The sequence below is a fragment of the Rhododendron vialii genome, chromosome 7a (assembly GCF_030253575.1).
Source record: "Rhododendron vialii isolate Sample 1 chromosome 7a, ASM3025357v1".
Classification (NCBI taxonomy): domain Eukaryota; kingdom Viridiplantae; phylum Streptophyta; class Magnoliopsida; order Ericales; family Ericaceae; genus Rhododendron; species Rhododendron vialii.
The window spans coordinates 40,347,980-40,374,229 of NC_080563.1; the positions used below are offsets into that span (position 1 = coordinate 40,347,980).

General features: G+C 37.0%; 2 protein-coding genes across 2 annotated transcripts; one reads left to right on the forward strand and one right to left on the reverse strand.

The window, feature by feature from the left end:
- Positions 1–1,713: 1,713 nt before the first annotated feature.
- Positions 1,714–17,023, reverse strand: LOC131334552 (uncharacterized). Its single transcript, XM_058369628.1, has 8 exons — positions 16,938–17,023; positions 15,106–15,511; positions 12,335–12,829; positions 5,661–5,822; positions 4,404–4,490; positions 4,098–4,163; positions 3,295–3,728; positions 1,714–2,706 (listed from the first exon to the last, which is right to left on the reverse strand). Exons 2-8 carry the CDS (start codon positions 15,500–15,502, stop codon positions 2,095–2,097), a joined length of 2,253 nt encoding a protein of 750 aa, XP_058225611.1. The 5' UTR covers positions 15,503–15,511; positions 16,938–17,023; the 3' UTR covers positions 1,714–2,094.
- LOC131334553 (uncharacterized) lies at positions 7,389–8,653 on the forward strand. The gene is made up of 3 exons (XM_058369629.1): positions 7,389–7,950; positions 8,059–8,100; positions 8,193–8,653. The coding sequence occupies exons 1-3, from the start codon at positions 7,663–7,665 to the stop codon at positions 8,298–8,300; spliced, it is 438 nt and encodes a 145-aa protein (XP_058225612.1). The 5' UTR covers positions 7,389–7,662; the 3' UTR covers positions 8,301–8,653.
- Positions 17,024–26,250: the final 9,227 nt, after the last annotated feature.

A 26,250-nucleotide genomic window follows, 5' to 3' on the forward strand; every position in this document is an offset into this window, starting at 1 on the left:
TCTATCTCTGTGTGCGCGCGCGCGTCAGAAGTTCTGGAGATTATAAACGTCGAGTGGCACAAATTTTGCTTTCAGATCAAGCTATGGTGTTTGCTAACAAAATTGAAATTATCGTCTCTTGATGAGTTCACGTATGTGCATATTTATTTTGTGTTCTGTTAGACCCAATTTTTAGCTTTTCAATCATATACAGAAATGCATCAAAAGTGGGCATAATTCCTCTCTGATCCTTTGCTCCTCTGATTAGATAGGCTCTCAGCATCATATTCAATCCATTTCTATTTGCTACCGGCTATACTTAGTGATTTTCATTGCACGTTCGGATGTTTCCCCATTTTTTTTATATAAAACATCGATATAAAAATTTTGCCCCTTGCACATAGGCCTTCACTGTCTGATTGGTCATATTAGACATAGGATTCAATGAGATGTCCTGTTGGACCTGATTTCCACATTTAATTTTCACAATTGGAGGAGAAATTACTGATTTGATATTTTTTTTCACCATGAATTACTGATTCGATTAACAACCAAACCCACAAAGCATGATAAACTTCGTCCAACCAAACGTGGCCTGCCATCGTTAGTTTTCTTGCACTGCATTCGATTTGCGCATTTAGGTAATTTGGGAACCAGCCTACTTCTATAGTTCTATGCTGTTGCTTTCCTGCTTCTCTGGAGATTCGTAAGAATTCTTTTTTGTCTTCAACTTCTGTATATGTTGCTTGGTGTTATTGTTTTTTTTGAATGGCATTGCTTGGTGTTATTGTAAGGTGTAAAACATCGTCATTTAAATCCGATCGATGCTTGACATTGTAGAATTTTGAACAGAGGATAAGTAGAAATAAACATAAAACATGCATGGGAGGATCCAATGATAGTTTGAAGCTAAGAAGGAAAGGTTGGGACTTTGGGGAACAACTTGCTTCGATGCTCTTGTTCAAGCAGTTGACACAACTGAAGTTATGGAAGAGTTGTTCTGGAAACGTTACACGGACCTACTCATTCAAATGGGCCGCGGATCCTACTTCCCCATTAAGGTATTCACAAGCGTACTCTCTCTCTCTCTTGTTATTTGCCGCAAGCGTAACCACCGTCTCTTCTACACTACTGTGGTATCCAAAAGTAAATGTTGTACAGATTAGTTCATTGCACTTCTATGGTATTCAAAGGTAATTTGAAAGTAATCTTTGGAAATTCTTTTTCAGCATAGCACTTGAATCGAATAGTTCGTTGGCTTGTCAAATTGCAAACCAAAAATGAAATAATTTGGTGCAAAATAGTTCAAGGAGGCCTGCATATATGCTGAACCAAAAAAAGGCTAATTTAATGGCTACAGGGCATGGTGGAAGTTGATGTGAATGTGTTGAGTTAAGAATTTTCAGATGAGTGACAATACAGAGAAAGAGAGAGAGAGAGAGAGAGAATTTAGTCAAAACCTTCATTCATTGACCATATTTTACGATTGGAACACCTCATGTCGCGTAGAATTGCGTTGGGTCTTAAGGAGGTTTTGCACAAGTCAAAGAGCAACTCTTTTTAATTGTCTGATTAACGTTTTTGAAAATCATTAAATAGGGAAGTATCCTTTAGTTTGTACTATTCAATTTCGTAAAACCATCTGCATTATACAAATGGAATAAAACAGTACTCAATTAAACGTAGCGAATGCGATAAATAGAAGAAGATCTGTGGCTTCGATCTAGACATAACTAGGAAAACAACTCTGTATATAACAAAGTGCAGAATTTTATTAAGCAAAACAGTAACTCCAGAGTACATCCTCCTCTTATTAATAACGACAGCTGACGCTGAAAAAAAAGAAAGGTAAAATGCATAAAAGAAAATATAGGACAGGATGGGGACTAACTAATATAAGTGCTAAGGCAGAATTGATGGGAATCAATTCTGACTTATTTACAGAAAGGGAATCAAAAACTAGAACATGCCAATCTGTCCTACATCAGAATTACATAAGATGATCATAATATTTTGCATGACTCCAATGAGACTAAAAAGACCTTTTCCATTGTTACTGCTTCGGGCCACCGAATTCTTAATTTGTTTCTAGAGTCTCAAGTTTTGATATCTTACCTATAGGAGCATACGATCACTTCGCTTAACAAAAATACTTGAACCGTATGTGGACTTGATCATCTTCACAAGGAGAGGAGATTGCCAAACTGCAAGCATGATCACAGGTAAACAACCCAATACAACTACTGGAATAAGAATCCATCCCTTGTTTTCGCCAAACGTAAGATAGAATGTGGCACCAAAGGCTGCTATCGTGAATAATATGGAGGCGAAGAGGCTAATCAGACCAGTAATCAATCTATTGGGTAAGGCAAAGAGAAACTCTTCTTCTGCATAACTAGAAGTGAAGATGGACAAGAACATGAGCACGGAAGCAATGGATGAGAAAAGAGCAAGCATATTAGCTATGCTAAAGATTGTGAAGGCCGTTTGTTGGTTGAAAATTGGGCGGCCGTTGTCGTCGCTTCCACCCGGTACTTGTATAGCAGCCGCAAACACTACGGTAGCAATAAGAGATGCTATGATTGTGCATGACTCTGCAGTAGCTTTCATCCACTGCTCTCCTTCTTTCACCAACTCTTTGTGTGTATCGCTAAACACTTGTGCCGGTGTCTTTCCTTGTTTGTTCCTCTGTTCTTTGTTTTTTGAAGCTACAAGTCCTTCAACTTCCTACATAAATCAGGTTGCTTAAAACTAGAAGATTTCATCTATTTCCTTGAATGAAAGTTTTAATTTAAAACCCAGGAATCTGTAACTAGCCTTAGTGATAGAATATTGCCCCGAGACATCTCGTTTGCAAATGGTTGATTGTGTAGAACATGAAAATTAGTGCCTGTTCGGATGTCCCTAGAGCAATATCCCACAGCAATCACCAATTAGGCAATTACCATATCTACATTGTTTGGATAGCTGCCCAACATAAATGCAATGGGCTTCACTGTATGAACTTATCATATTCATGTTCCGGCACCAAGTGAGAATGCCTCAAGAAAACCCAACTAATGTATCTTGAAAAAATGTGGAATTAGAACAGCAAAAGTATATGGCAATACCAGAATTACAATTGCATTTTCTATATCTATAGATTAATGTCCCCGTGATTGTGTTGGGCTGGAATGGACCTACTGGTGACTTGTGAACTAGTGTTAATGGCCTCTGAGTGCATCTCCAATAGGCTAGCTAAGGGAAATTGGTAACCGACTAAATTTGACTAGCCATTAATTTGCCATCTTTAGGTCATTTGAAAGGAAAGAATACCTTGAACCACTGCAATTCTCTCTGCATCTGAAAAGCTGCATCGGCTTTGAGGTAGACTAGTTGTGGATCTGCCACATACCCAGCCAAATGAAGAGAATTGTTGCCTGAAGTGTCCCATTTTGATAGAACTATTTCCTTAGACTCTTCAAGTTGGTGTATTAGATTGAACACCTTTTCTTGGCGGAACACAATGGCCTGCTGGAAAATCGATTGCTTCTGATGGTTTTCAAAAGAAATTGCATAAGGGTACAACCCCAAAATCTTTTCAACAATTTCAGGAATTCCCACGGATGTTGCTTGCTGTAATGGTAGCTGAAATATCCTATCTGCGTTTGAGAAATCTGACTTTATAACTTCCTCGCAAAGGAGTTGGAGAAGAGCAAGTGCTTGATCGTGTAGCATTTTTTTCTCTCGGATGGGCTTAATCAATGGCACTGTACGTATTGTTAAAATCGTTAACTATTAGGTAAGCAATAACAGTGCATACTAGTCTGGCATATGAATGAAAATAGAGGCTTCCCTTGAACTAGGTTCTAGTATTATCCGCATGTCTCATGATCGAATAAGTTTGACAAAAAACGAACTAAGCATCTCTCTCTCTCTCTCTCTCTCTCTCTCTCTCTCTCTCTCTCTCTCTCTCTCTCTCTCTCTCTCTCTCTCTCTCTCTCTCTCTCTCTCTCCCTGAAGAACGAACAAAGCATTGTCATTATAAGACACATGGATCAATACCTTACAAGGTTCATCCCTCACAGGTTAAGGAAAGCCTTACTCATAGTAGAAAGCAATTCATCCAGAATCCGTACCGAATTTTTCAGTGACTTTCCAAAACATCGCATGCAATCTCTTCTTCACTGCACAACCCCAGCCTCCTATCACGACAGAAGGATTGAAATATCATCAATTTAATTTCTTTCTTTTAATGGCCAACAACGCGTAATCCATTTTCATTTCCTTTTCTTTATCATCTTCCTCCTCTAGCCTTCCAATTTGTTTTTGTTTGTCCATTATCATCTTTCTGTCATACTCCGTAATGGTTACTGTTAAGTTCAAGAATAACCAGAACTAAAGTACAAAGGAACGGAGTGAGACTAGAAAGATCAAGCCTTTACCATTAGCCGCACCAGAATTGTTGCTAGCAGGAGGAGCCTCTATATCCCTTCTACTACGGTCTGGAATATTGTTTTCCAACTTCATACCTTCGTGGCAAAGCGAAAATTGTTAGGTGAATCATGCTAGTGTACACTCCTATAATTTTGGCTTTTTAATATTAACTGTGGTCAAACTTGATAGGACCTACAAGTTGCAAACAATTAATATGAGTGAGGGTAACGTTCACCCTTATTTAGTGAGGGTGACCATTATCAGACTCGTGTGGAGTGTAATATTTCATATTTGGCCCATGCGCAGAACCGCATTGAACTTAATAACCTTATTCTCCTAACCATGGTGGCAAGTTCGGCTACAAGAACTTGCACAAAAAACCTCCCTCAAAAACACCCTCTTAGCACTATCCGTAATTAGTTTTCTATCCACTTACTACTCCAATTTGTCTCTCCACTTATTACAAAAAAATCTCCCTCAAAACCTAAACCAAACCATTACGTTTGAAAGTGCTTTGAAAGAGTAGAAAAAAGAACTTTGGAAACATAATTTTCATACAATTAACCACATATCCACCATGATGTTACAGTGAGATGCTAAATAATGGTAAGTCGCAAGGGCGGTATTTGGTTGGGGTTTAAATTACACCAAAAATCATCTTTTTGTATACAAAAAATGGACAAACTTCACTTTTCGACCAGTACTTGTGGGTTGAAACATTTCAGAACTACTGTATCAGTCTATCACATTTCCACAGGGAGGATAATTAGGTGCTAGTTTCCGAATGGAATAAAGGGATCAATCCACATGCACCAAGTCCAGATCACAAAGGATCAAAGTGAAATTTGCCCTACAATGTATGCACCAAATGTTGGTTCTCCTTCATGCATGTGAACCTGATTTTTTCAGGGGTTTTCCCTCTATTTAATTTGAGCCAAAAATAGATAAACACATAAATCAACCATAGAGATAGGTGCAAAATAAGTACTCCCTCCGTCCCAATTTGATCGTTCATTTGCAATTTTTTAATTGCTCATATCTTTCAATCAATAATATTCTTCATAATTTTAAAAATCTTGTATATAATTAATAGAACTAATAGAGAACTATCAAAAAAAAATCCACATTACAAATTTTTGAAAATTCATATTAATATATATATATATATATATAAGCAATTTAAAACTGACATGAGTATCGAAAATGAACTAACAAATTGGGACGGAGGGAGTAGTAGATAAAGAGGAGAGATCAAAGAGACAAACTGGAATAGATGAATTCCTGCAAGAAGCTGAAGTTGTTTCCACTTGGGAATGAAGAAGGATTTCCAGCCAATGCAGTCAAAGCATGAAATTTGAGACCTTCTTCCTTCTCCGGAATGAAGAATGCCAACTTTGGGTTGTCCCGAAGCACTGTTAGAGCAATGTCTGTAGGACTCGATCGGGAAAATAAGAGGTAGCCAGTGTTATTCAATTTTCTAAAATACTAGTACGTACTGTACTATTTTAGTTCGGAGTACTTCAATAATGTAGCAGCAGCCAGTAAAAAGTAACCCAAAAAAAAGGACTGGGGGGGCTGCTACCCCTCTGGGGCAGCAGCAAGCTGCTATCCTCAATACTACACCGTTTCATGAGTGTATAATTTTTTTGATTCCTAACTTCTTATTCCTTGTTTGGCTAGTAATAAGTCCAACACAAAAGGTGGTCTAGAAAAGGCGGGAAAAAAGGGGGGGGGGGGGGGGGGGGGGGGGGGGGGGCGGGGAACATATGTATAAAGTAAAAAGCGATTACACTAAACCCTGGCTTTGGTGTTTGTTCCTCGCCACGCTCCACAAGAACCGTGCGCTGTTGCTGTGATCACCTCCTCCATTGGTATTGCTTTCTTTAATCACAAGATTTGCTCCATTGCATCAGGTATGCTCTGTTAACAATAAGTTGGTGGGTCCAAATTCCAAAATCTAATTTGCTTTGTCCATGTATAAGCTTTTTGTCGTGTAGAATGAAATGGTAGATTGTTGCATTTACTTAATCATTACACCAGATTAATCAAAGCACTTAATGAAAGTTTTTTGCATTTCCTTTCATATGTTCTTTTTTCGTTGTTCCCATAGTGACCTGTTTTAGATTTTTTTCAACTCTTTATTGTAGAATGTTGGATGATGGGCTTGAGGGGTACATAGAAGATAATGGGGAGTTGTTAAATGAGCGCACACCATGTATTGGTATGGAGTTTGAGTCGGAGGAGGTTGCTTTTCAATTCTATAACAAATATGGAGGGATTAGGAGATTCGGTATTAGACGAGATTACCATACGAAAAGCAAAAAAGATGGTCTCATGACTAATAGAAAGTTTGTTTGTCGTAAGGAAGGAGAAAAGGAAAAGGATAAGCGGCGTTCCATAGTCCTACAACCTAGACAAGAGACGAGAACAAAGTGTACTGCAAATTTGTATATATCATTTAATCGGAATTCGATGAAATGGGAGATGAAAAAGTTTGATGATATCCACAATCACCTATTGCATCTTCCTGAAACTGCTTATTTGATGTCAACACAAAGGAATTTGTGTGAAAGTCAAGCTTTGAATATTGAAAGAGCTAATGCTGCTGGGTTATCACTCAAGTTATCACATGATTCTCTTAGTGCTCAAGTAGGAGGGCCCGAATTTGTAGGGTTCACAATTGAGGACCACAAGACCTACTTGCGTGGTAAAAGACAAAGGGACCTACAATATGGTGAAGCGGGAGCTTTATTGAGATATTTTCAACAAGAAGCTATTGACAATCCTTATTTTTACCATGAAATTCAACTAGATGTTGATGAGATGATAACTAATGTTTTTTGGGCTGACCATCAAATGATAACAGATTATGGAATTTTTGGTGATGCATTATCATTTGACACAACATTTCGAACAAACAAAGAGTATCGGCCGTTAGGTGTGTTTACGGGCTTTAACCATTATCGCATGACGGTAGTTTTTGGTGCTACTGTGGTGGGCAATGTGAAATTTGATGAGTTAGGAGGAGGAAAAATTTGTCAAGAAATTCGTTGTGACTGTCGAAATTTTGAAAGTTTCGGAATTTTATGCGGTCATGCAATAAGAATGCTCCAACAAATGAATGTTATGGAAGTCCCTGAAAAATATGTTTTGGGCCGGTAGAGGCTAGATGCAAAGGGTTGTTCATCAAAGGAACACAAGGTCATAGAGGATGAGGATGATCCTAAGTTGGTGATAGCTAGGCGTTTTAGGAATCTTTGTCCTAGAATGGTGAATTTAGCAGCCCGATCATCCGAATATGATGCAGCGTACAAGTTGGTGGATGAAACTATCAGAGATTTGTGCACGAAAGTGGATAATATGATCATTGCTTTTGGTGATTCAAGTAGTGAAGGTCACATGGATGTGGAATTAGATGTGGTTGATCCTAATCTAAAACGAGCGAAGGGCTTTAAGAAAAAAGCCAATGCAGTGAAGGGTCGGGCTAGACTAAAACCTTGGTGTGAGAGGATAGCAAAGAGGAAAAAAGTTGTCTCACGATCTCGCCTTAGTCAGGTATTTATCTTACTAAGAGTATTGATAACAAGTTGTCTATAACTTTTGGTTTGTGCAATACTACTTATACTATAAGTTTTACAACTGTATGGTATTGAAAAATTACAGGACCCTGCAAGTGTACCTATTCCATCTAAAGATCAGCCACAAGTAAGAGTTTGTTATTTGTGTCTAAAGTATATACTTCACGCTTGATGATATTTTTTTAGTGCATTTGCTTGTAACAATGTTTTATGCATTAGGATGAGATATCCTATTTTCCACAAATGGCGCCGTCATCCTCCCAAGCATCTTATATTCCACAGTTTTCTCAGATATTTGATGTACATAATTTTTCAGAACAAAGTTAACTAACTTTTCTTATTCTAATGCATTTTCCGACTTTTTCTAGGGAATAGCATTTGAGCAAGTGGGGCACACTTTCATGAATGAAGCAAGTCACAATGGAAGCGAGACCAAGCCATTCTTCACTAATGATAGTTTTCTTGATTTGTTATGCAATTCGCAACCATCCGATTTGGCTTATATGTAATGTATGGGGTAGTTTATTTTGTTAACGCTGAACTCGTACAATTTTTTTGGGGTGTCTACGGGATTTATCCTTTTTGTGGATTTCAAGTTATTTTGTGAATGGTTGTTGAACATACTTCGAGCGAATAGACGTATTTGGCCGAGGTTTATGTGATTTGCAATGAATACGGAGAGAAGCCTATTTTTTGTTTGTTCCAAATATGCACAGAGCTGTTTGTTTCGTAATCTGTTATCAAATGATAATGGTTGACCCGTAATTGGCCAAATGGGCACAGCGACTTGTTCCAAATGTGTATTGCTCCTTGTTCCGTAACTGGCCAAACAGGAATTTAGAGCCCTGAAGATGTGGATATTGGTGGACCATGAAACGGTGTAGTATTGAGGATAGCAGCTTGCTGCTGCCTCAAAGGGGTAGCAGCCCCCCGAGTCCAAAAAAAAAAAGGGAATTACTGAAATGTATACTCTCACAATGTTGGCCCTTTTAATTTTGGGGTTCCAACTTTTTGAGGAACAATCAGGGTGAGTTCACTCTAATATTTTTGTTTCGAATATTTTTTTACTAAACTTACTTTTCGTAATTTTTGTTTAGTTTTTCATCGTAATTTTTGGGATTATTATATCATTTCTCTCTACGAAAGTAATCATAAAAGTACAAAAATATTGTGGACCCAAGTTGGAAAAAATTCATACTCCCTCCGTCCCTATTTTAGAGTTCAGTATTCCATTTTGGGCTGTCCCTTAATAAGTGTCCATTTTGTAAAGTTAGTGGGTAAAAGTTGGTGAATTTTCCATTTTGCCCCTGAAAGTAGATTCCATTTTGAAAAGTTAGTGAGTAAAAGTGTAATGATGATGGGTAAGTAGGGAAAGTGGAGGAAAAAGTTGATGTGAAAGGTATAATGATGATGTCTTTTTAATAAGTTGAAGTTACGAAGCAGGACACTTAAAAAGGGACGGAGGGAGTATAACACAACAATGTACGTTGGCAAAAAAATACTGGTTGTTTTGGTGTTTTTTCGTCTTTAGTGAACTTTTTATTATTTTTTCATATTTATTTTCATACTTTTTAGACTCCTCTCACAAAGACAGATAATTAATCCAAAAAATAAAACGTAAATTCAAAAAAACTTAGAAAAGACAAAAAATTTCAAAACGTGTACTCACCCTCATCATTAAATAAAAATGAGCTTCAATTTTCAGTACCATTCCTTGAATTTCATTTATGAAGTTATTTTTAATTATTTAAGAAGGTTAAATTTTGAAAATCTATGCATTTTTTCCTTGACTTCTTAAACAAGACTAATATTTTGGTATATAAACCAAACCAAACCAAGCCTTACGTCCCAATCACTTGGGGTGGCTATATGAATCTGCTTCCTCCATTGAGCTCTGTCAATAGCCACTTGTTCACACAAACCCATTATACTTATATCTTTGCGCATAACAGCATTTAATGTCAATTTAGATCTACTCGTCCCCGTAGCATTGCTACCTAGAGCTATCATATCCGCTCTCTTAACTACTGCATCTTCTGGTCTACGGTAGACATGCCCAAACCACCTTAACCTATTTTCCCTCAACTTCTCCTCTATAGGTGTTGCACCAGTCATTTCACGAATTGTTTCATTTCTAATCCTGTCTCGTCTAGTCTTATCACACATCCTCCTCAACATTCTCATTTTCGCTACACTCATCTTACTCACATATTGTTTCTTAATAGGCCAACATTTTGTCCCATAAAACATCGTTGGTCTTCTAGCAGTTTCATAGAATTTTCCCTTCAATCTTTTGGTATATCCCAAAATGAAATAGTGAACCAACGTCATGAGGTGGAGGGAGGGAGTAATAAAACAAGATTCATTCCATTTAAATCCTTTCGAGGATAGCATCATTAATTTAATGGGAAATGATCGACTTTCACCAAACAAGAAACAACTACTAGTACTAGTAAAGTGCCTCAGGATTGTTCTTGGGACTATGAGATACAGTAAATTGTTGAGGTCGTTGGGCCAGAGTTATGTAAAGCACTCTACTGGTGATGGGTAAGGGACTTAGTAATTTCTTATGGCTGGACAGTCGGCATTCCAGGGGTCCTCTATAGAACTTTCTAAGTCATCATTGAGCCTTAAGCTTGGAATTGGCCTAGACCAAGATCTAGGTTGATGGAGCAGATTCAGAATTCAATTGCTGGTTCGATCTATTCAACATCAAAGGGACCGATCGACAAGGGATAGAAGTGGTGAAGTTATCTGGACCAAAGTTGTCAATACCGTACCGGCCAGCGTACCGTTTTCACTACTGGAATGGTACGTACCGGTACCGGGCTGTATCCCGGTACCGTTCCGGATTTACCGCAATTAATATTTTATATATATATTTAATATATATCTACCATATTTTAAGTATAAACATAAATAAAATGTAAAAAAAAAAAAAAAAAAAAAAAGAGGGTAATTTTGTACCGGCCGGAACACCGGAATATGTCCGGAACAGGCCGGTATTGTCCGGTACACCCGGTATTGGCCGGAACAGGCCGGTATTTCAACCGGAACGGAACATGACTTTTTGCGTTCCGTTTACGCACCGGTACGGTACGTACCGGCCGGTACCGGCCGGTACGGAACGGATTTGACAACTTTGATCTGGACCATGTCTCCCATCAATTAATACACCATTAAGGCTCTTAGGTACATACATACATACATACATACAAACATATATATATATATAGGGGCGGACCCACGTAGGGTCACGTGCCCCCCGCCTTCTTTTTTTTTTAAAAGTAAAAAAATAAAATTTGATATAAATACATAAAAGTTCCCTACAATTGTACAAAACATCAACATGATGGTATGGTTATGTGAACTAAGAAAAGTTCAAGACACTTTGGTTCGATTCCCAAGCATCGCATTCCTTCTTTTTATTCTATCTCTTTCCTTTATTTCTCTGTTTTTGTTATATCTCTTTTCTTTATTTTTTCATCTTTGTTCTACCTCTTTCCTTTATTTCTTCATTTTTATTCTACCTCTTTCTTTTATTTCTCCATTTTTGTCTTATCTCTTTGTATTTTTCTCCCAATCTAAAATATTATGAAAATCAAATTTACTATATTCTTTAGTTTACTTTCTCTTGACTTTGGCGTTAATCTTACGGTTGCCACCGCTACAGTTAAAAGAGTATTTCCAACAATAAAGATTGTCAAAAATCAGTTGCGGAATAGAACGAGTTATCAATATTCAATTGTTGAGTGATAATTTAGTAGTATACATACAGAGAAATATTTTTTAAGATTGTGAATAATAGGTGCCTCAGTAAAGTGTGTGTGTGTGTGTGTGTGTGTGGGGGGGGGGGGGGGGGGGGGGGGGGTAGAAGTTCCAGCAGGCTTCAAATATCACTTCATTCTCAACTTTTTAGTCTAATGCAAAATATAGCCTTCACTTTCAGTTACTATTTGGAACTCTCTAACACATAATAATAATGTCCAAAATTCAAAAGTGTCTAAACCATAGGCTATAGGTTTTTTATTTTAGGAATTGTTAACAATGAGATATTGTGTAGTGAATTGTTCTTAGATTTGATCCGTTGAGACAATTCAAGCAATTAGTTTTATTTATTCCTAGCAATAACGCTTTTTTAATATTCTAACACAGCCTAGTATGATAATTTTTTGGTTAAAATATATTTAAAAGGTGCCCCACCTATCTAAATAAATGGAATATTTCAAGTAGGGCTCTTACTTTGTTGTTGAGGTAGTTTGTTGTGAGGCTTTATACCCCATGATTTTGTGTTGGTTGGTTGTAGTAAAATACTACGACAATTACCACCAAAAAAAAATACTCCAGTAAAATTGACTCACCGTATAGGTCGCTAATTATGAGCTGATATAAAATGTCGAACCCTGGTTTACCCTCAAGCGGTTTGGTCTTCAACTCCATGACCTCCATCAACCAAAGAATCATCTTCCTGTCGCCACGGGCAGCAGCATAGTACAGAGGCGTCTGTTTGAAATGGGTCTCCAAATGGAGCAAACCCCGGTTCTTCCCCACTAGCAGTTTCGCTGCGTCAATGTTGCCGGATCCGGCCGCCCTGTGTAGCGCAGTCCGGCCCATGTCGTCGCTGATGGCGAGGTCCGTCGGTGACATCCTATTCACTAATTCCTCCATAAATCTATTTCTCCGTACCGCTCTGACGGCCACGATGAGTGCCGTTTCTGAGTGGAGTGTAATGGGGGCCCTCAGTACTGCATCTGACTCTTCTCCTGTGAAGAATTTCGCGGCTTTTTCCCATTCACCTTCGATTGCGGCTTTGTAGAGTGGCAAATAATGGTTCAGCCTCTTCTTTATGTCTTCAACTGTACTCGTTAGTTGTTGATCAAATAAGGAAACGAACAAATAAAGTTCGGATGCCTTTTTCTCTATGGAAAGAAATTTTCATTATTGGGAGAGAAACTTATTTACGGAGCCGCTGTAAATGGTCTATTTATTGAGCCGTGCAATTTCAATCGTTTATTTTGACAATCAATAGTTAAGATTTTTTTTAAAACTATTATCGGTAATAGATATTTATTACCACTAATAGATTATTTTTAATTCAGATAGTCCAAAATACTTTTGGACGGCCGAGATTAAACTCTATTTTATCTTATTTACAAAGTCTCCGTAAATAAGATTGAAAATTGATATTCGTGCTCCACTTATAACGTGAAGTCCAACAGTAATTTTGAGAGCGCGAATATTAATTTCCATAAGATTCTCTCTATCATAGTAAGTCAAATTGACTAGATAAACTACTCCACTGAACTAGCCTCTCCCACATGCTTGATCATAAATACTCAATATCTAAAAGGCTTGTGTTGTTAGTTCATACAGAATTTTGTCATATTTTTAAGATGACTCTAACACAACATGAGTTATTATTATTAAAAGAAATAAAGAAATATTGACATGATTGGACCATTCAATTTGATTGTTAATTTAAATTCACTGAGTTCAAATCCAAGCACTAAATCGTTACTCATGGTTTTCAAAATTTGAAATTCGTGTCCAAACCACAAATCCTATGGATCAAACCAAACCAATCTGCGGACTCACAATTCGGTTCATAGTAAATCCTAGAATTCCAAAATGTGATTGTAGGTCACAAATACAATAAGATAGAAAGGAAGCAAAATGGGAATTATTAGGGAATTTTCGGCCAATTAACACATTTATACAAATACACATCTTTAGTATCTTTTTAATAATTAATCTTCCCCTATGAAAATTCAAATCAGTTGAAGGATACGAATACATATAAATAAAAAGTACACGTATATGCCAGTAGGGTTAATTTAATTATGCAATACCCATGATAGGTTTCGTAAATTTGGACACTACACCTGTAACAAGTTACAGAGTGTAATCAATAACTTAACAAAAAGAGGGAAAAAATGAACACTTAATAAAAGATATAAATATCCCTACATATCTACATGTTAATAAAAAAAATACTAAAAATATATATATAAATATTTTTATATTTACATATATCAATGAACTGTTCGATTAATTCTTAGTTCTATAGTGAAAATCTGTAGACTAAACCATGTCTCACAATTTTAAAATCTTTAAATCCGTGTCTAGACCATTAATCCATAAATTCGGACCAAAATATACAAATCACTTAAGTTCAAACCAGTTTCGCAGTTCACCGGATTTTTCTGCAATCCTAATTTGGTCGACATGTACATACATGACCCCAATTGCGATTTGACCGGGGGGATAGAGGACCTATGCAAATGCAGATGCACAAAATGATCTAAATCATCAAATCTGAAAAAGGAATTGATTGAAATAAATCGGAAAAAGGATTAAAATAAAAAACTTTTTTCTAATCATTTTTTAATTTTTGAACGGGAAGTATAAAAGTATTCCCTAGCTATTCTGCAGTTATGAAAAAAGGGGTAAAATTCACTAACAAACCCTGAGATTTTTCTTAATAACAGATACTTCCTCACTTATAGGAAATAACTAAAACTCATGTGGTTTTAACGTTCATTTCACCGACACCCAACAAACAACTATTCAACTAAAAACGTGATATAATTAGTCAATAGCGTCTTGTATCGGCAAATTCATCCTTTTTATGAATAGAATAAATAACCAAAAAAACTCCAAATTCTCAATTTTTTGACCAAAAAAAAAAAAATTGTCAATTTTTTACACAAAAAAAAGGTTCTTTCAAGGAAGAAAAAATAAATGGTACTTATTGTGTAAATTTATCTTTTTTAACAAACAGTTCGTCCAATTAATGGGTAAAAAAAAGTCATTTTGATTCAAAATAAGTAAGATTAATTGACATTTTCTATTACATGTTATTACCAGGAAGGGTGAACTTTTATTTTATGTCACTTTTGGCTCATTAAATCATGTGTTTGGATAGACAATTATTGACCGGCGGTGTAGGTGAAATGCAACAATTATTGACCGGCGGTGTCGGTGAAATGCAAATAGATATCACAGGAGCTTCATTGATATTTCTCATGCATAAAGAGATATCCGTCATCAATCCAAATCTTTAGTGAAATTTACTCCAAAAAAAAAAAAAAACAATAATATACTAGTAAAACATGATAATTAACTTACGTACCCAGTCGAGGAAGAGCTTCCCAAACCTCTTTAGCAGTTTTGAGGTGCTCCACCTGTCTCCTTATACTATACGTGAGCCTGCTCTTAATCCATTTATTCTGTACCAGATCATCCGATTCTTTCCATGCCACGTATTCCTCGTTTTTCCTCTCCTCAGAATTTGTGCCACCGCCGTTTGGACCGTTATTGATGATCACCGTTTGGGTCTCGGGCGGGCGTTTAACGGTGCCGTCAATGAAACCAAGCAAGCCGTTACGGGTAATGATGTCCAACATTTGTTTTTTCCACTCAAAGTAGTTGCTAGGTTGAAGCTTGTCGGGGACCGATTCCTCCACCTTCAAATCTTTAGGGTATGGGTATGCGCGATTTGTTGAGGAGTATTTGCTTGAAGAATCCATTGACACGATCTAGTTTCAAAAAGAACTCTGTTAGTTTCTTAAAATAAATCCATCCGTTGATGTCAAAATGACAGTATGAAAGGTATTTTATTATATGGTGTCATGTCATAAAATTAGAACATAACATCATCGTGCACCAGTTCAGAGTCTTTTTGACACAATCTCAATTATTCAGTCCATTAATCAGACTAAGGTATCTCATTTTTTCAATGCTTATCAAACGGCTCGAATGAAGCAAGAAAAATGGCAATAGCGTCTTTCGTGCCAAATATAGCATGGCCATTTTTTGTCATGAACAAATAGCAATTGAATATTATTAAAAAAAAAAGAAGCAATTGGCGAAATTAGATTTGCCAAATTAAATACTATATCAATGGGATTACGAAGGGCTATGAAACAATTTTACTCCCTATCTCCCTCATCATTTCTTTGTTACTCGTTCTATTCTAATCGTATAAAAAATCGTTTATAGTTTTTAAGACCGTTGATGGTAAGGCTCAGGTCTGGCCCAAAAAATTTTGAGGGCTTTGGCATGCTTGTGAAATGGGACGATAGGTATATTAATCAAGAAGTTTGAAGATTAACAAAAATAACCTAAACAGAGACTGCCCTTTTAAGATGCAACAAATATAAATACTATATGTTTCTTACTTCTCTTATTAAGTGATTCGACTTAAAAAGTTGTATCGATCAAAGGTTTAAGTAAATTAATTTTGTAAATTTTATTATAGAAATTAATTTCAGAAAAGAGTATTTTTGAATTTAGCATAACCTCTACTCCTCCCGCTATGAGGCATGTGCAATTTTCAAATAAAAATAAAATACTTCAGTGAATAATTATTTAAATTTCTTAACATCATAATAAAAAAATAGTTTAAGCTTTTTATTTGTTGTCCAAAAATTAAAAAGATATGCACGGAAAGAGGCGTATACTTCTAAGGACGCAATTGAAGAAAAATACTATTTTGGGGTGCCTGCTAAGGGGACAGCATACGTATTGGGCCAATCTGGACCGTCCATACTCGGCAATCAATGGCTCAAATTGCATCTCGATCTAACAGATCTCGAACATCCATTGCTCTTCTTCTGAGATGCAATTTGAGCCGTCCATTGTCAAGCATGGATAGCCCAAATTGGCTCAACACGCATGTTGTTCCAGAGGGACAGCACGCACCCCGGGTTCCTTTTCTATCAACTAGCGTCGTTCCATTCAATGCACGGAACAAAATATTTGTATGGCTCCGCTACAAAATATTGAGCTCGAACAATTTGTTGTTTGTCCCGTGCATCGAACAGAAACGACGCTAGTATTGTGTAAAATGTTGTGTTAAGTCAAAGACAAGGGTGAGATTAAAACGAAAAAACTCTTAATAGAAAAACGAAAAGGGTGAGATTAAAACAAGATAATTCGAATCAACGATGGAAGAACTCTTACAAAAAGGAATCTGAACCAGGGGGGTATCTTAACTCTTTCGGTCGCCCAAGCCAAATACGCGAACGTTGGCCTCCAATGACAATGAGGAGAGACGAGCTAATAGCCGGGGGGTGAAAGGAAGTGAACAGATGATCAGGTCTAGAAAAAGGAGGGTGGGGAAGGGAAGTGAACAGATGATCAGGTCTAGAAAACCCCGAATAATGTAGCATGGATATATAGAAGCTTAAAGACAAGGCCGGCCCAAGAAATTTTAGTGCCTTTAAAGAGTGTTTTTTTTTTGGAATTGTCTTTAAAAAGTTAATACTTAACATTTTTTTAATAGCAACTATCACAATACGAGAAAATCAAACCAATATAAAATTCTACTAATCATTACATCTCTATTATAAAATAGAATGGTGTGGGGACAAATTGTTGCAACGGCTCAGATTTGTTTGATCTAAAGGTTGAGATGCAATTTTTCAAATTTTATGATTTGCCCATCATATTACATAAATGCCATATACTCTCTCTTTTTGTGTATCTTCCCCCACGGTGAAGAAAAGAAAGAAGGGGGAAAGCATTTGTTCTTGCTTCCTTTCTACGAGATTTTTCCTCTCATTTTTCTCATTTGACTGTCTTCGGGGAAGGGATTCCCCCCCGGATTGCCGAGCACCGGGACCGTCCACTCCTCCTCGACAGTTAAACCCCTCGAGAGAAATCAAATCGGGAGAGGTATTTTCTGTTGCCTACCATGTGTTTGTTAAAATGCGCTCTTCTATTTTGTAGAGACTTTGTGGTTTATATTTATGGGTTTTCTTGATGCCGTAAAGACTTTGTGATTTATAGTGAAGTAGAGGGCACACTCCTCTTACTATCGGGCTTTTGCAGATTTCCCCCCCTTTTTGAACGCAACAGATATTTTTTTTATCTTATCAATTCTGTGCTGAGTTGCAGGGAATTGTCGCAGGGTAATCCTTTTTTCATATCAATAAAAAAAAAATCTTTGCTGATAAAAAAAGAGGTTAATTTTCAGCAATTTGTAGCTACCTAAGATTTTTATAACTACCTAAAAATTGAAATAAACTATTTTTGAGCCACTATCAAGATTCAAAGGGTAATTTCAATTCCAATCAGGGTGGGTAGTGCCGTAGGCATGGGCAAGCACTATTACGAATACAAAATACAAAGTTTCCAAATAGGTAAATACATATTATCTCAAGAACGCATGAGTATCACTTGAAAATTACTTGTGTTGGATTTCTATAAGCAAAAATATCAATTAAATTTTTATAATTCACCTCTCTCACCAAGTCATTTACAATTGATAACATGGATAACTCATTAGCCTTTCTCGTGACATGGTTGATTGAAGATAATTTTTGATCAATTTCAACTTTGAAAAGTTTCTTTCTTTCTTGGCAACACTAACCAGTATAGTTAACTTGGGGAGGTATTATTCGATGGTTTGGGAGAAATGATTTTGGGGATTTAATGGGTTGGGCACTTGGACTAGGTTATGGGATAGTGAGTTGGACACTTGGACTTATGAGATGGTGGATTGGGCTAATTCATTACCTACAATCGAGCATTTTTTTCATTCTATTGAGTTTAAAAAAAGTCCTACTCAAATTCAAATAGTAAAAATATTAGAATGCCCTTAAAATTTAGAATGACCAAAGCCCAAGCCTCTTCGGCCTTGGGTTGGGCTGATACTGCTTAAAGATAAGGTGTACTCTGGTGAGTGAATACTATCTTGCCACGTGTATCACTATAACCAAAAAGGTAAGGTGGTGTTCCAACTAAGAAAAAAGAAGGTAATTTTAAGCCAAAAAATTATGCGTTTACGCAAATAATTTTTCTACCAATGTGGTTCTTGTTTGATAGATTTCATTGAAATCTTTTATACGGTGCAAGAAAAATCAAAAAATCAATTTTTATTTTCATTATATTTGAGTTTGAAAATTGAAGAAAAAAAACTTTTAAAAAAAGAACCCTACCTGGAACACCCCCTAATTCTCGTCCCAGAATGACGAGGAATTTTTGGGTGCCGAGCAAACAACACGTGGTGTCCGAGCAGCGCAATCGGGTTATTTTTTTCGATTTTGGACGTCTCAAATTTGGAGAGAGAAATAGGAGAGAGAGAGAGGTGGGGTGAAAGGAGAGAGATTGTTTCAATCTGGGCGTCCAACACACTTTTGAATGACCCAGATGTAGTACTCGGACACCACGTGAGCACGGCTACGTGTTACTCACCCGGCACCCAAAAATTCCACACGCAATAGAGAGCAACATTCCTTAGGCCGATCTAGCTAAACTTAGGGGGTATTTCCACTAACAAAAAACAGTAAAAACTTAACGCATTTTACCATCTCATTTTCACTAATAAAAAAGTTTTAGCATTCTCTTTACCTTTTCATTTTCACTAACAAAAAAGTTGTCAATAAAAACTTTTTTTGCTACAATAACTTCACTCACAAACCTACCAACAACTTATTCACTACCGAAAACACCTAATAACTTCTCAATCACAAATAAAAATATATAAAATTTTCACTACTGAAAACACCCCTTCAAAAGGCTTTTATGGACTCTTTCTTCATCTCTCTAATTTTCTGTTTACATTATACTATTAGCAAGGATGAAATTAATCTGCTGATCAAAAAAAAAAGGATGAAATTAATCCCCCCGTTTAGAGAGACAAATGACGTATGGAAGTTATTTGTGCCCACATCACCCAAATGATGTCACGTGGATGACATCACAGTAGATAGAAAGAAGTCTATGGACTTCACGAATGGTTTTCGGTCACAATAAGTTTAATGCCGCACACAAACACTTACAAATTTAGGGTGGGCTCCACACACACTGCACACCTCCAATATTTGTGTTTATAACTCTAATTACCGTACTCGGTAGCCATCAAATTACCCTTTTTAGTTAAGCCTATTGCAGGTCTCCGACTATTTGCACCACATTGTGTGTAACCCCCGGTTTCTTTGTATTCTTTTTCGAGTAAATGTATTCCAAGAGTCAAATAGAATTTAAATTAGGCTTAATTTTAAAAATACCCTCTCAACTATCACATTTAAAATTAGGCTTATTGTGTTATGATTATTGTATTATTCTGGAGTTGTCGGCAAAGTTATTAGAGCAGAAGAGTAATTGAGACAGCAAAATCGAACGTCAAAATGGATGTGAACGGAACTACCCCATTCATGTAATGTAAACTTTCACTGTCTTTTTTTCTATATCAAAAGCCAGTGCACGGGTTTTTCTCCATACCCATCCGGAGAGAGAGACAGAGAGAGGCGAGAGGTGGAGGGAGCAGAGAGGTTGGTGGTTAGTGAAATAATTATGGGGATGGTTGGGCATTAATAGGAGTTAGTTGGAAATAATTGAGGGAGAGTTAAAAGTTAAAGCGATATATGGGCCAACAAAAATGTTACTCTCTCCATCTCAAAAAAAATGATAATTTTTGAAACTCATGTTATTTTTCATCACTTATATCTTTCAATCTATAATGTTTTTCATTAGTTTGAAAACTTTGTATAAGAGAACTAATCGATAACTATTAAATAAATAAGATCCATATTGTATATTTTTTAGATCCATATTAAAAGTTGTAAGGAATTGAAATTAACACGAATATCAAAAATTGACAGCCAATTTGGGACGGATGGAGTACTAGGATACATGACTATGACTCTCAATTCATGAAACTCTCCATGAAAGGAAATGAATGATCCTTTCATGAAAAATTTCATGAACCGAGAGTCATGTATCGATCGTACCACTTCTCATGGACCAAAGTTTAGACTAAGGCTGCGTTCTTATGAACTTAACTTAAATTTAAGAACTTTGTTCTTATTTGAATTTTTTTCGCATTTGTTAGTTTTACGCCAAATTTTTGTGGGTTATTGTTTGTCTTGACTAGAGAAATTGAAAAGTACTCCCTCCGTCCCAATTTACTTGTCATTTTTTGAAGTTCGTGTCATTTTTTAATTAATTATATCTTGTAATTTATAATGTTTTAGGTGATTTCGAAAACATTGAATTATAGAACAAATCGATATCTATCAAACAAGATCCATATTGGATATAAAATTCATTACCACTTTAAAGATATAACTAGTTTTTTAATCCAGTTAAAATAAAACTGAGACAAGTAAATTGGGATGGAAGGAGTAATTTTTTTACTTTTACCCAACTATTTTGAGAAATAACTATTTTTTAGCGCAACCGATTTCTCTCGTCAAGACAAATCAATAACCGATAAAAGTTTGGCGCAAAACTGACAAATGAGAAAAAAATTCAAATAAGGACAAAATTCTCAAATTTAAGTTAAGTTCATAAGAACGCAGCCTTAGTACTCTTTTTTTTCTCTACAACATATTGTTTAGTTAAGTTTTTTTCACTAAATTAAAATACTCAACACATTTTCTTCCCCCAAGGCCCAAAGCTGTATAAAAAGGTTTTTTTTTTTTTTTGGGTACACTGAATAAACAAAGGCAACTAAAGCCTCTCAAAAATCACTCCTCTCATATCCGCCTCAAGCAAAGGAACGATATCCTCTGGCTCTGGCAGAACGATGAGAGAGACCATTCTATCGTCTTGTCCAACTCCCATGTTTGCAAGCTTGTCAGCCACTCTATTCCTCTTTTAGAGTGTATGCTTCAAAGTGCACCCATGCTTGCCAAAAGTGCTTTCCATTCTTGGATCAATGTCTTATGGCGAGAGTGCTCAGGCGCGTCTTCATTAATCAATGTGACAGCAACCTCCGAGTCAGAGTCCGCCTCCATTCCTTGATTTTTAACCTCTAAAAATACCCCAAAGCTCCGCTTCTGAGCTTATACAATCATCCAATGGGCCTAGAAACCCAAGTACCCAATGGCCTCGCTCCTCTCTGAAGACTCCACCATATTACCATAACATGCTAGACCTGGAAAGATCCACGAGACAAGTCTTAACAGTTCTCGGATTAACACATGATTTAGGAATAAAGCTCTGGACAATCTTATTAGCAAATTTAATTAGCACTACTAATGCAGATTTCATGCGTATTACTACTAGTAGCAGCATTGTCAAAGACTAGTATTCTATTTCTAGCCAACCAAATTTTCCAAAGGATATTTAGGATTAGAACATTCAAAGGATAACCCCCTGAATTACTGTAGGATTTAGTGTTGGAATGATTGATCTTGTTGAACAGCCGGTCTCTCCACTCCTCCATCTCTCCCATCAAAGGCCCCTGAATAGTAGGAAACTGAAGCCACACATTAGAACTCAGATGACAATCAAAGAACAAGTGTTTGAGGTTCTCACTTTCCACATTACATCTCGGGTAAAGATCGTTGTCCGCCAAGTTACGAATTAAGCGTTGATGGTTAGTAAGGATTTTACCATTTGCAGTGCCACAAAAAGCTTGTGAGCTTGGCAGGAACCTTAATAGTCCAAATCCATCTCCATATGGTAGCAGACGGTGTCATGACAGAGAGGAATTAATTTGTACGCAGAGTTCACCAAGAAGCAAATCTCCAGAACCCCAACGGAGGACATTGCCACGAGTGAATATTACTCCTTCCGTCCAAAAAAGAATGACAATTTTTGAAACTTGTGTAATTTTTTGTCGCTTATATCTTTCAATCTATATTGGTTTTCATGAGTTTGAAAACTTTGTATAATGGAGCTAATCGAGAGCTATCAAATAAGATCCATATTGCATATTTTTTGAGATTCATATTGAAAGATATAAGGAATTGAAATTGGCATAGATACTAAAAATTGACATCCAATTTGGGACGGAGGGAGTGCTATCCTCAACGGAATAGGATTCTGGTAAACTTGAACCTCAATAGATAGCAGCAAGACAATCTCCATTCACAACAAACTCGGACTTCATTGTCTTAAAATGACAAGGCCGAGAACCAGGGGAAAAAAAAAACCTTTTCTTTCCTTCCAAATTGCCCAACAGGTTTGAAGAACAAAACCAGTTCCTGCCAGAGAATCATCGGAATTATCCAAGTTTTGGATCAACTCTTCAAGCCACCAAGCAGCCGAAGTGGAATCTTGCAAAAACTAATCCCCAATAACACCACAACTGCTCCACACCTCCATCGTCCAATTACATCGAAACAAAACGTGTTCTATCGATTCAATCTCCGCAAAAAAAAAAAAAAAATGGTTGTAAAGGAGACCTAGCACATTTCCTAAAGAAAAGATTTTCTTCGTAGCAAGAGCGTTATGCAAGACTTTGGGTGAACAGGGATATTCCCCGACTTTTGCCCAGCTTTAGAGGAAATGGAAGAGGAGCCAGGGGTGGGGTTTTTCTATTGCAACAATTGAAGAGCACGAGTATAACCTGACTCACATAGGGTGGTTAGGCTTTGGCCTTTTTCAGGTGGGCTTCGTTCCAATTGGGTGTCCTAGATTGGTTTCTTGCCAATCGTAGATTTGGGTCTCGAATTGGGCAAAAGATTGTTCTTTGAACAGGATGCCGTCTCTTTGCTCCTATTAGTCTTGCAACAATTTCTAGATTAATGAAACTTTTTTTGCTATTCAAAAAAGAGAGTATAACCTGTCTTAACTGAGTACACCCCTTTGCTGTTCAGTCTCCAAATAACGCCATTCTCTTGGTTAGTCCATGAAATTGGAGTTGAAAGGATTTCAGAGCAAACATTTGGGGTGAATAAATCAGCCACCAGCTCCTGATTCCACTCTTTCGAATTCGGCTTCTAAGATCTTCGACCTTGATAACATCTAAAAGTCCATAGGAGGAGGGCCCAGGTTGCTCGATTTCAAATTTCCATAACCCAATTATCTCTCCAACGTTGATGACTCGCAATTTCCAACTTTCCAGTGAACGCCTTGGGCCAAGACCGAGAGATTTATTTTATTTTCGACATCCTATTCTACTAGTAGTCTAGTATGTATTCAACTGGTGTTTTTTTTTTTTTGTAGTTGTAGTACACATGAATTGTAACTTCCGTTCATAACAATTGTTCCTTTATTCGTCTACCTCGTCTTCGTAAAGAAGTTAGGCATAGTAACAACATACAAAGTACATGTAACCTATGTAAGCATGGACACAAAAACGGATATGCACGTCCTCGGAATGTCTTAAAAAACAGCAATCTGTAGGAGTGTGCTTCATAGCATGTAACACACACACACGCAGAGGTTGCATCTTGAGGATTCAACATAACCGGAAACCATTCGGAAGTACAGAAGACGTCTCTCTATCTATAACAAGATATCCATTGACAATTATGATAGGAATCTTGAAGAAAAATAACTCAGCGATATCACTAGCGTAAAAGCTCAAACTGAACTAAGAAAAAAGTAATCGTGCCAAGAGTTTTTCCAAAAGCTCTCAGTAGTCCATCACACATGATTAACGCAAGACGTTGAGATCTTCGATTGCAACGAGAGGTTCGTCCTAGCAGGAAGCTTTTCGACTGGATTCCTCCTAGACTCTGCAAGTTTGTCGGAAACCTCTGCCTCGGTGTAGCCGAGATCGACGAGCTTATCTTCAAGCACGAGAAGCTTGAGCTCGATCTGCCTCTTGCGGTCGTGCTTCAGGATTTCCTCGTTCGGCTTCTTGAAAACGACGTCGCCCTTGTTGTTCTTGACCACCACCTTGCCGCCTCCGCCACCGCTCTTCGGCCTCACGAAGAACTTGTTCCCCTGTATGTCTCCATTCGTACCCGAACCCCTTGGGGTCTTCAACCCAATTCTGTTGTGCAGTGCTACGAATGTAGATGCAAACCAACACAGAGAAAACCCTAGAGAGAGAGAGAGACGGAACCAAAATTTTTGCATGGGGCAAATATATACAATCAAAAAAAAAAATTGATGATAAAAAAAATTTTCAATATACAAATAGGTTTTTTAAAATTGTAGGAAGGCGACGACAACCCCTACTAGCCCCTCTAGCTCCATCGAGGGTACTTGTTCGATATATGATTTGGGCGGTAATGCTAATTACATAGGAAAACCCAAGGTTGGTATAGAAATCGGATACTTACATGAGATCGAAAAATTTGTTCACGGAGCCGCTCAATCTCGCGCATCTATTTCGGTTTTGAACGGTCCAGATTTTAATGAAACTTTCGTTAATATTCGGACCGTTCAAAATCGAAACGGACGGCCGAAATCGCGCTCCGTAAAAACTTATTCACGGGTTCTTTTTTTTAACGATGGACTCGGCTTTCCTCCAACCCTAGTAGCAGGAGTTCCTTCAAACCATGACAAATGTCGGCACTTGATTGGCTCAAGCTCCTGCCCTTCTTAAAATCCCACGGAAAGCTACGCAACGGAATTTAACCCCTATTCTATAGTTGACTCCTATTTGATCTAATGAGAAGTTCTACTATCCTATTTTTTACGAAAGCTCCTCCTTAGGAAATTATAGTTTACAATCCCATTTTTCTAGCTTCCATATCTTCTCAACAAAACTAAAGAATAAAAATGGAGAAACCTCTATTTTAAAAAATTGGGAATAACCTAACGGAATTTATCCAATCGTAATGTTACTCTCACAAGAATCAATCAATTAGGATAATCTTGTTCTTTGATGAATAATAGGCCACTTTTTTTTTTTTTTGATCGGCAATAATAGGCCACTTATTGCCGCTGCAAAATGAGTTACCGATATCAATTTTCCTTCTACACCGATGAGAATATTCTTCAATTGCGGCATGAAAATCGCCAGAATTCAGAAGGCAATGGCATTTTTTCTCCGGAATCTTTTGAATTTGATTGGACATCCAAAGTAGCTATTCCAATTTTTTTTTTCTTTTTGCATATGTGTGGGGGTGGGAGGCTTCTCTTAGCTTTCACATAACGATTTGTGTTTTTTTATTGAGCTTTTGGATTTTAAACTATAATTTCCTAATATGGAGGAGCTTTTCTAAAAAATATTCCCTCCGTCCCAAATTAGATGACAATTTTTGATATATTTGTCAATTTCAATTCCTTATATCTTTCAATATGAATCTCAAAAAAATATTCAATATGAATTTTGTAATTGACAGTTACCGATTAAGTCTATTATACAAAGTTTTCAAACTCATGAAAAATATTATAAATTGAAAGATGTAAGCAATAAAAAATTACACAAATTTAAAAAATTATCCTCCTCTCTGGGACGGAGGGGGTAGGAGATGGTAGAACTTCACATTAGATAAAGTAGGAGTTAACTATGTAAAAGAGGTCAAATTTCGTTAGCTCCGTGGGATTTTAAGGAGGGAAGGGGCCTGGGCCAATCATGTGCTGGCATGTGTCATGGGTTGAAGGAATTAGAATTTTTGAGTGCCGGGTGGATACCACGTGA

What these genes read in the sequence shown, in the direction of transcription:
- LOC131334553 (XM_058369629.1), top strand. Translation starts at nt 7,663, where the DNA reads ATGGTGAATTTAGCAGCCCGATCATCCGAATATGATGCAGCGTACAAG. An exon ending in CACGATCTCGCCTTAGTCAG is followed by an intron (nt 7,951 to 8,058) that starts GTATTTATCTTA and finishes GAAAAATTACAG; the next exon opens with GACCCTGCAAGTGTACCTAT. An exon ending in CATCTAAAGATCAGCCACAA is followed by an intron (nt 8,101 to 8,192) that starts GTAAGAGTTTGT and finishes TTTATGCATTAG; the next exon opens with GATGAGATATCCTATTTTCC.
- LOC131334552 (XM_058369628.1), bottom strand. Translation starts at nt 15,502, where the DNA reads ATGGATTCTTCAAGCAAATACTCCTCAACAAATCGCGCATACCCATAC. An exon ending in GGAAGCTCTTCCTCGACTGG is followed by an intron (nt 12,830 to 15,105) that starts GTACGTAAGTTA and finishes TAACGAGTACAG; the next exon opens with TTGAAGACATAAAGAAGAGG. An exon ending in CATAATTAGCGACCTATACG is followed by an intron (nt 5,823 to 12,334) that starts GTGAGTCAATTT and finishes CGAGTCCTACAG; the next exon opens with ACATTGCTCTAACAGTGCTT.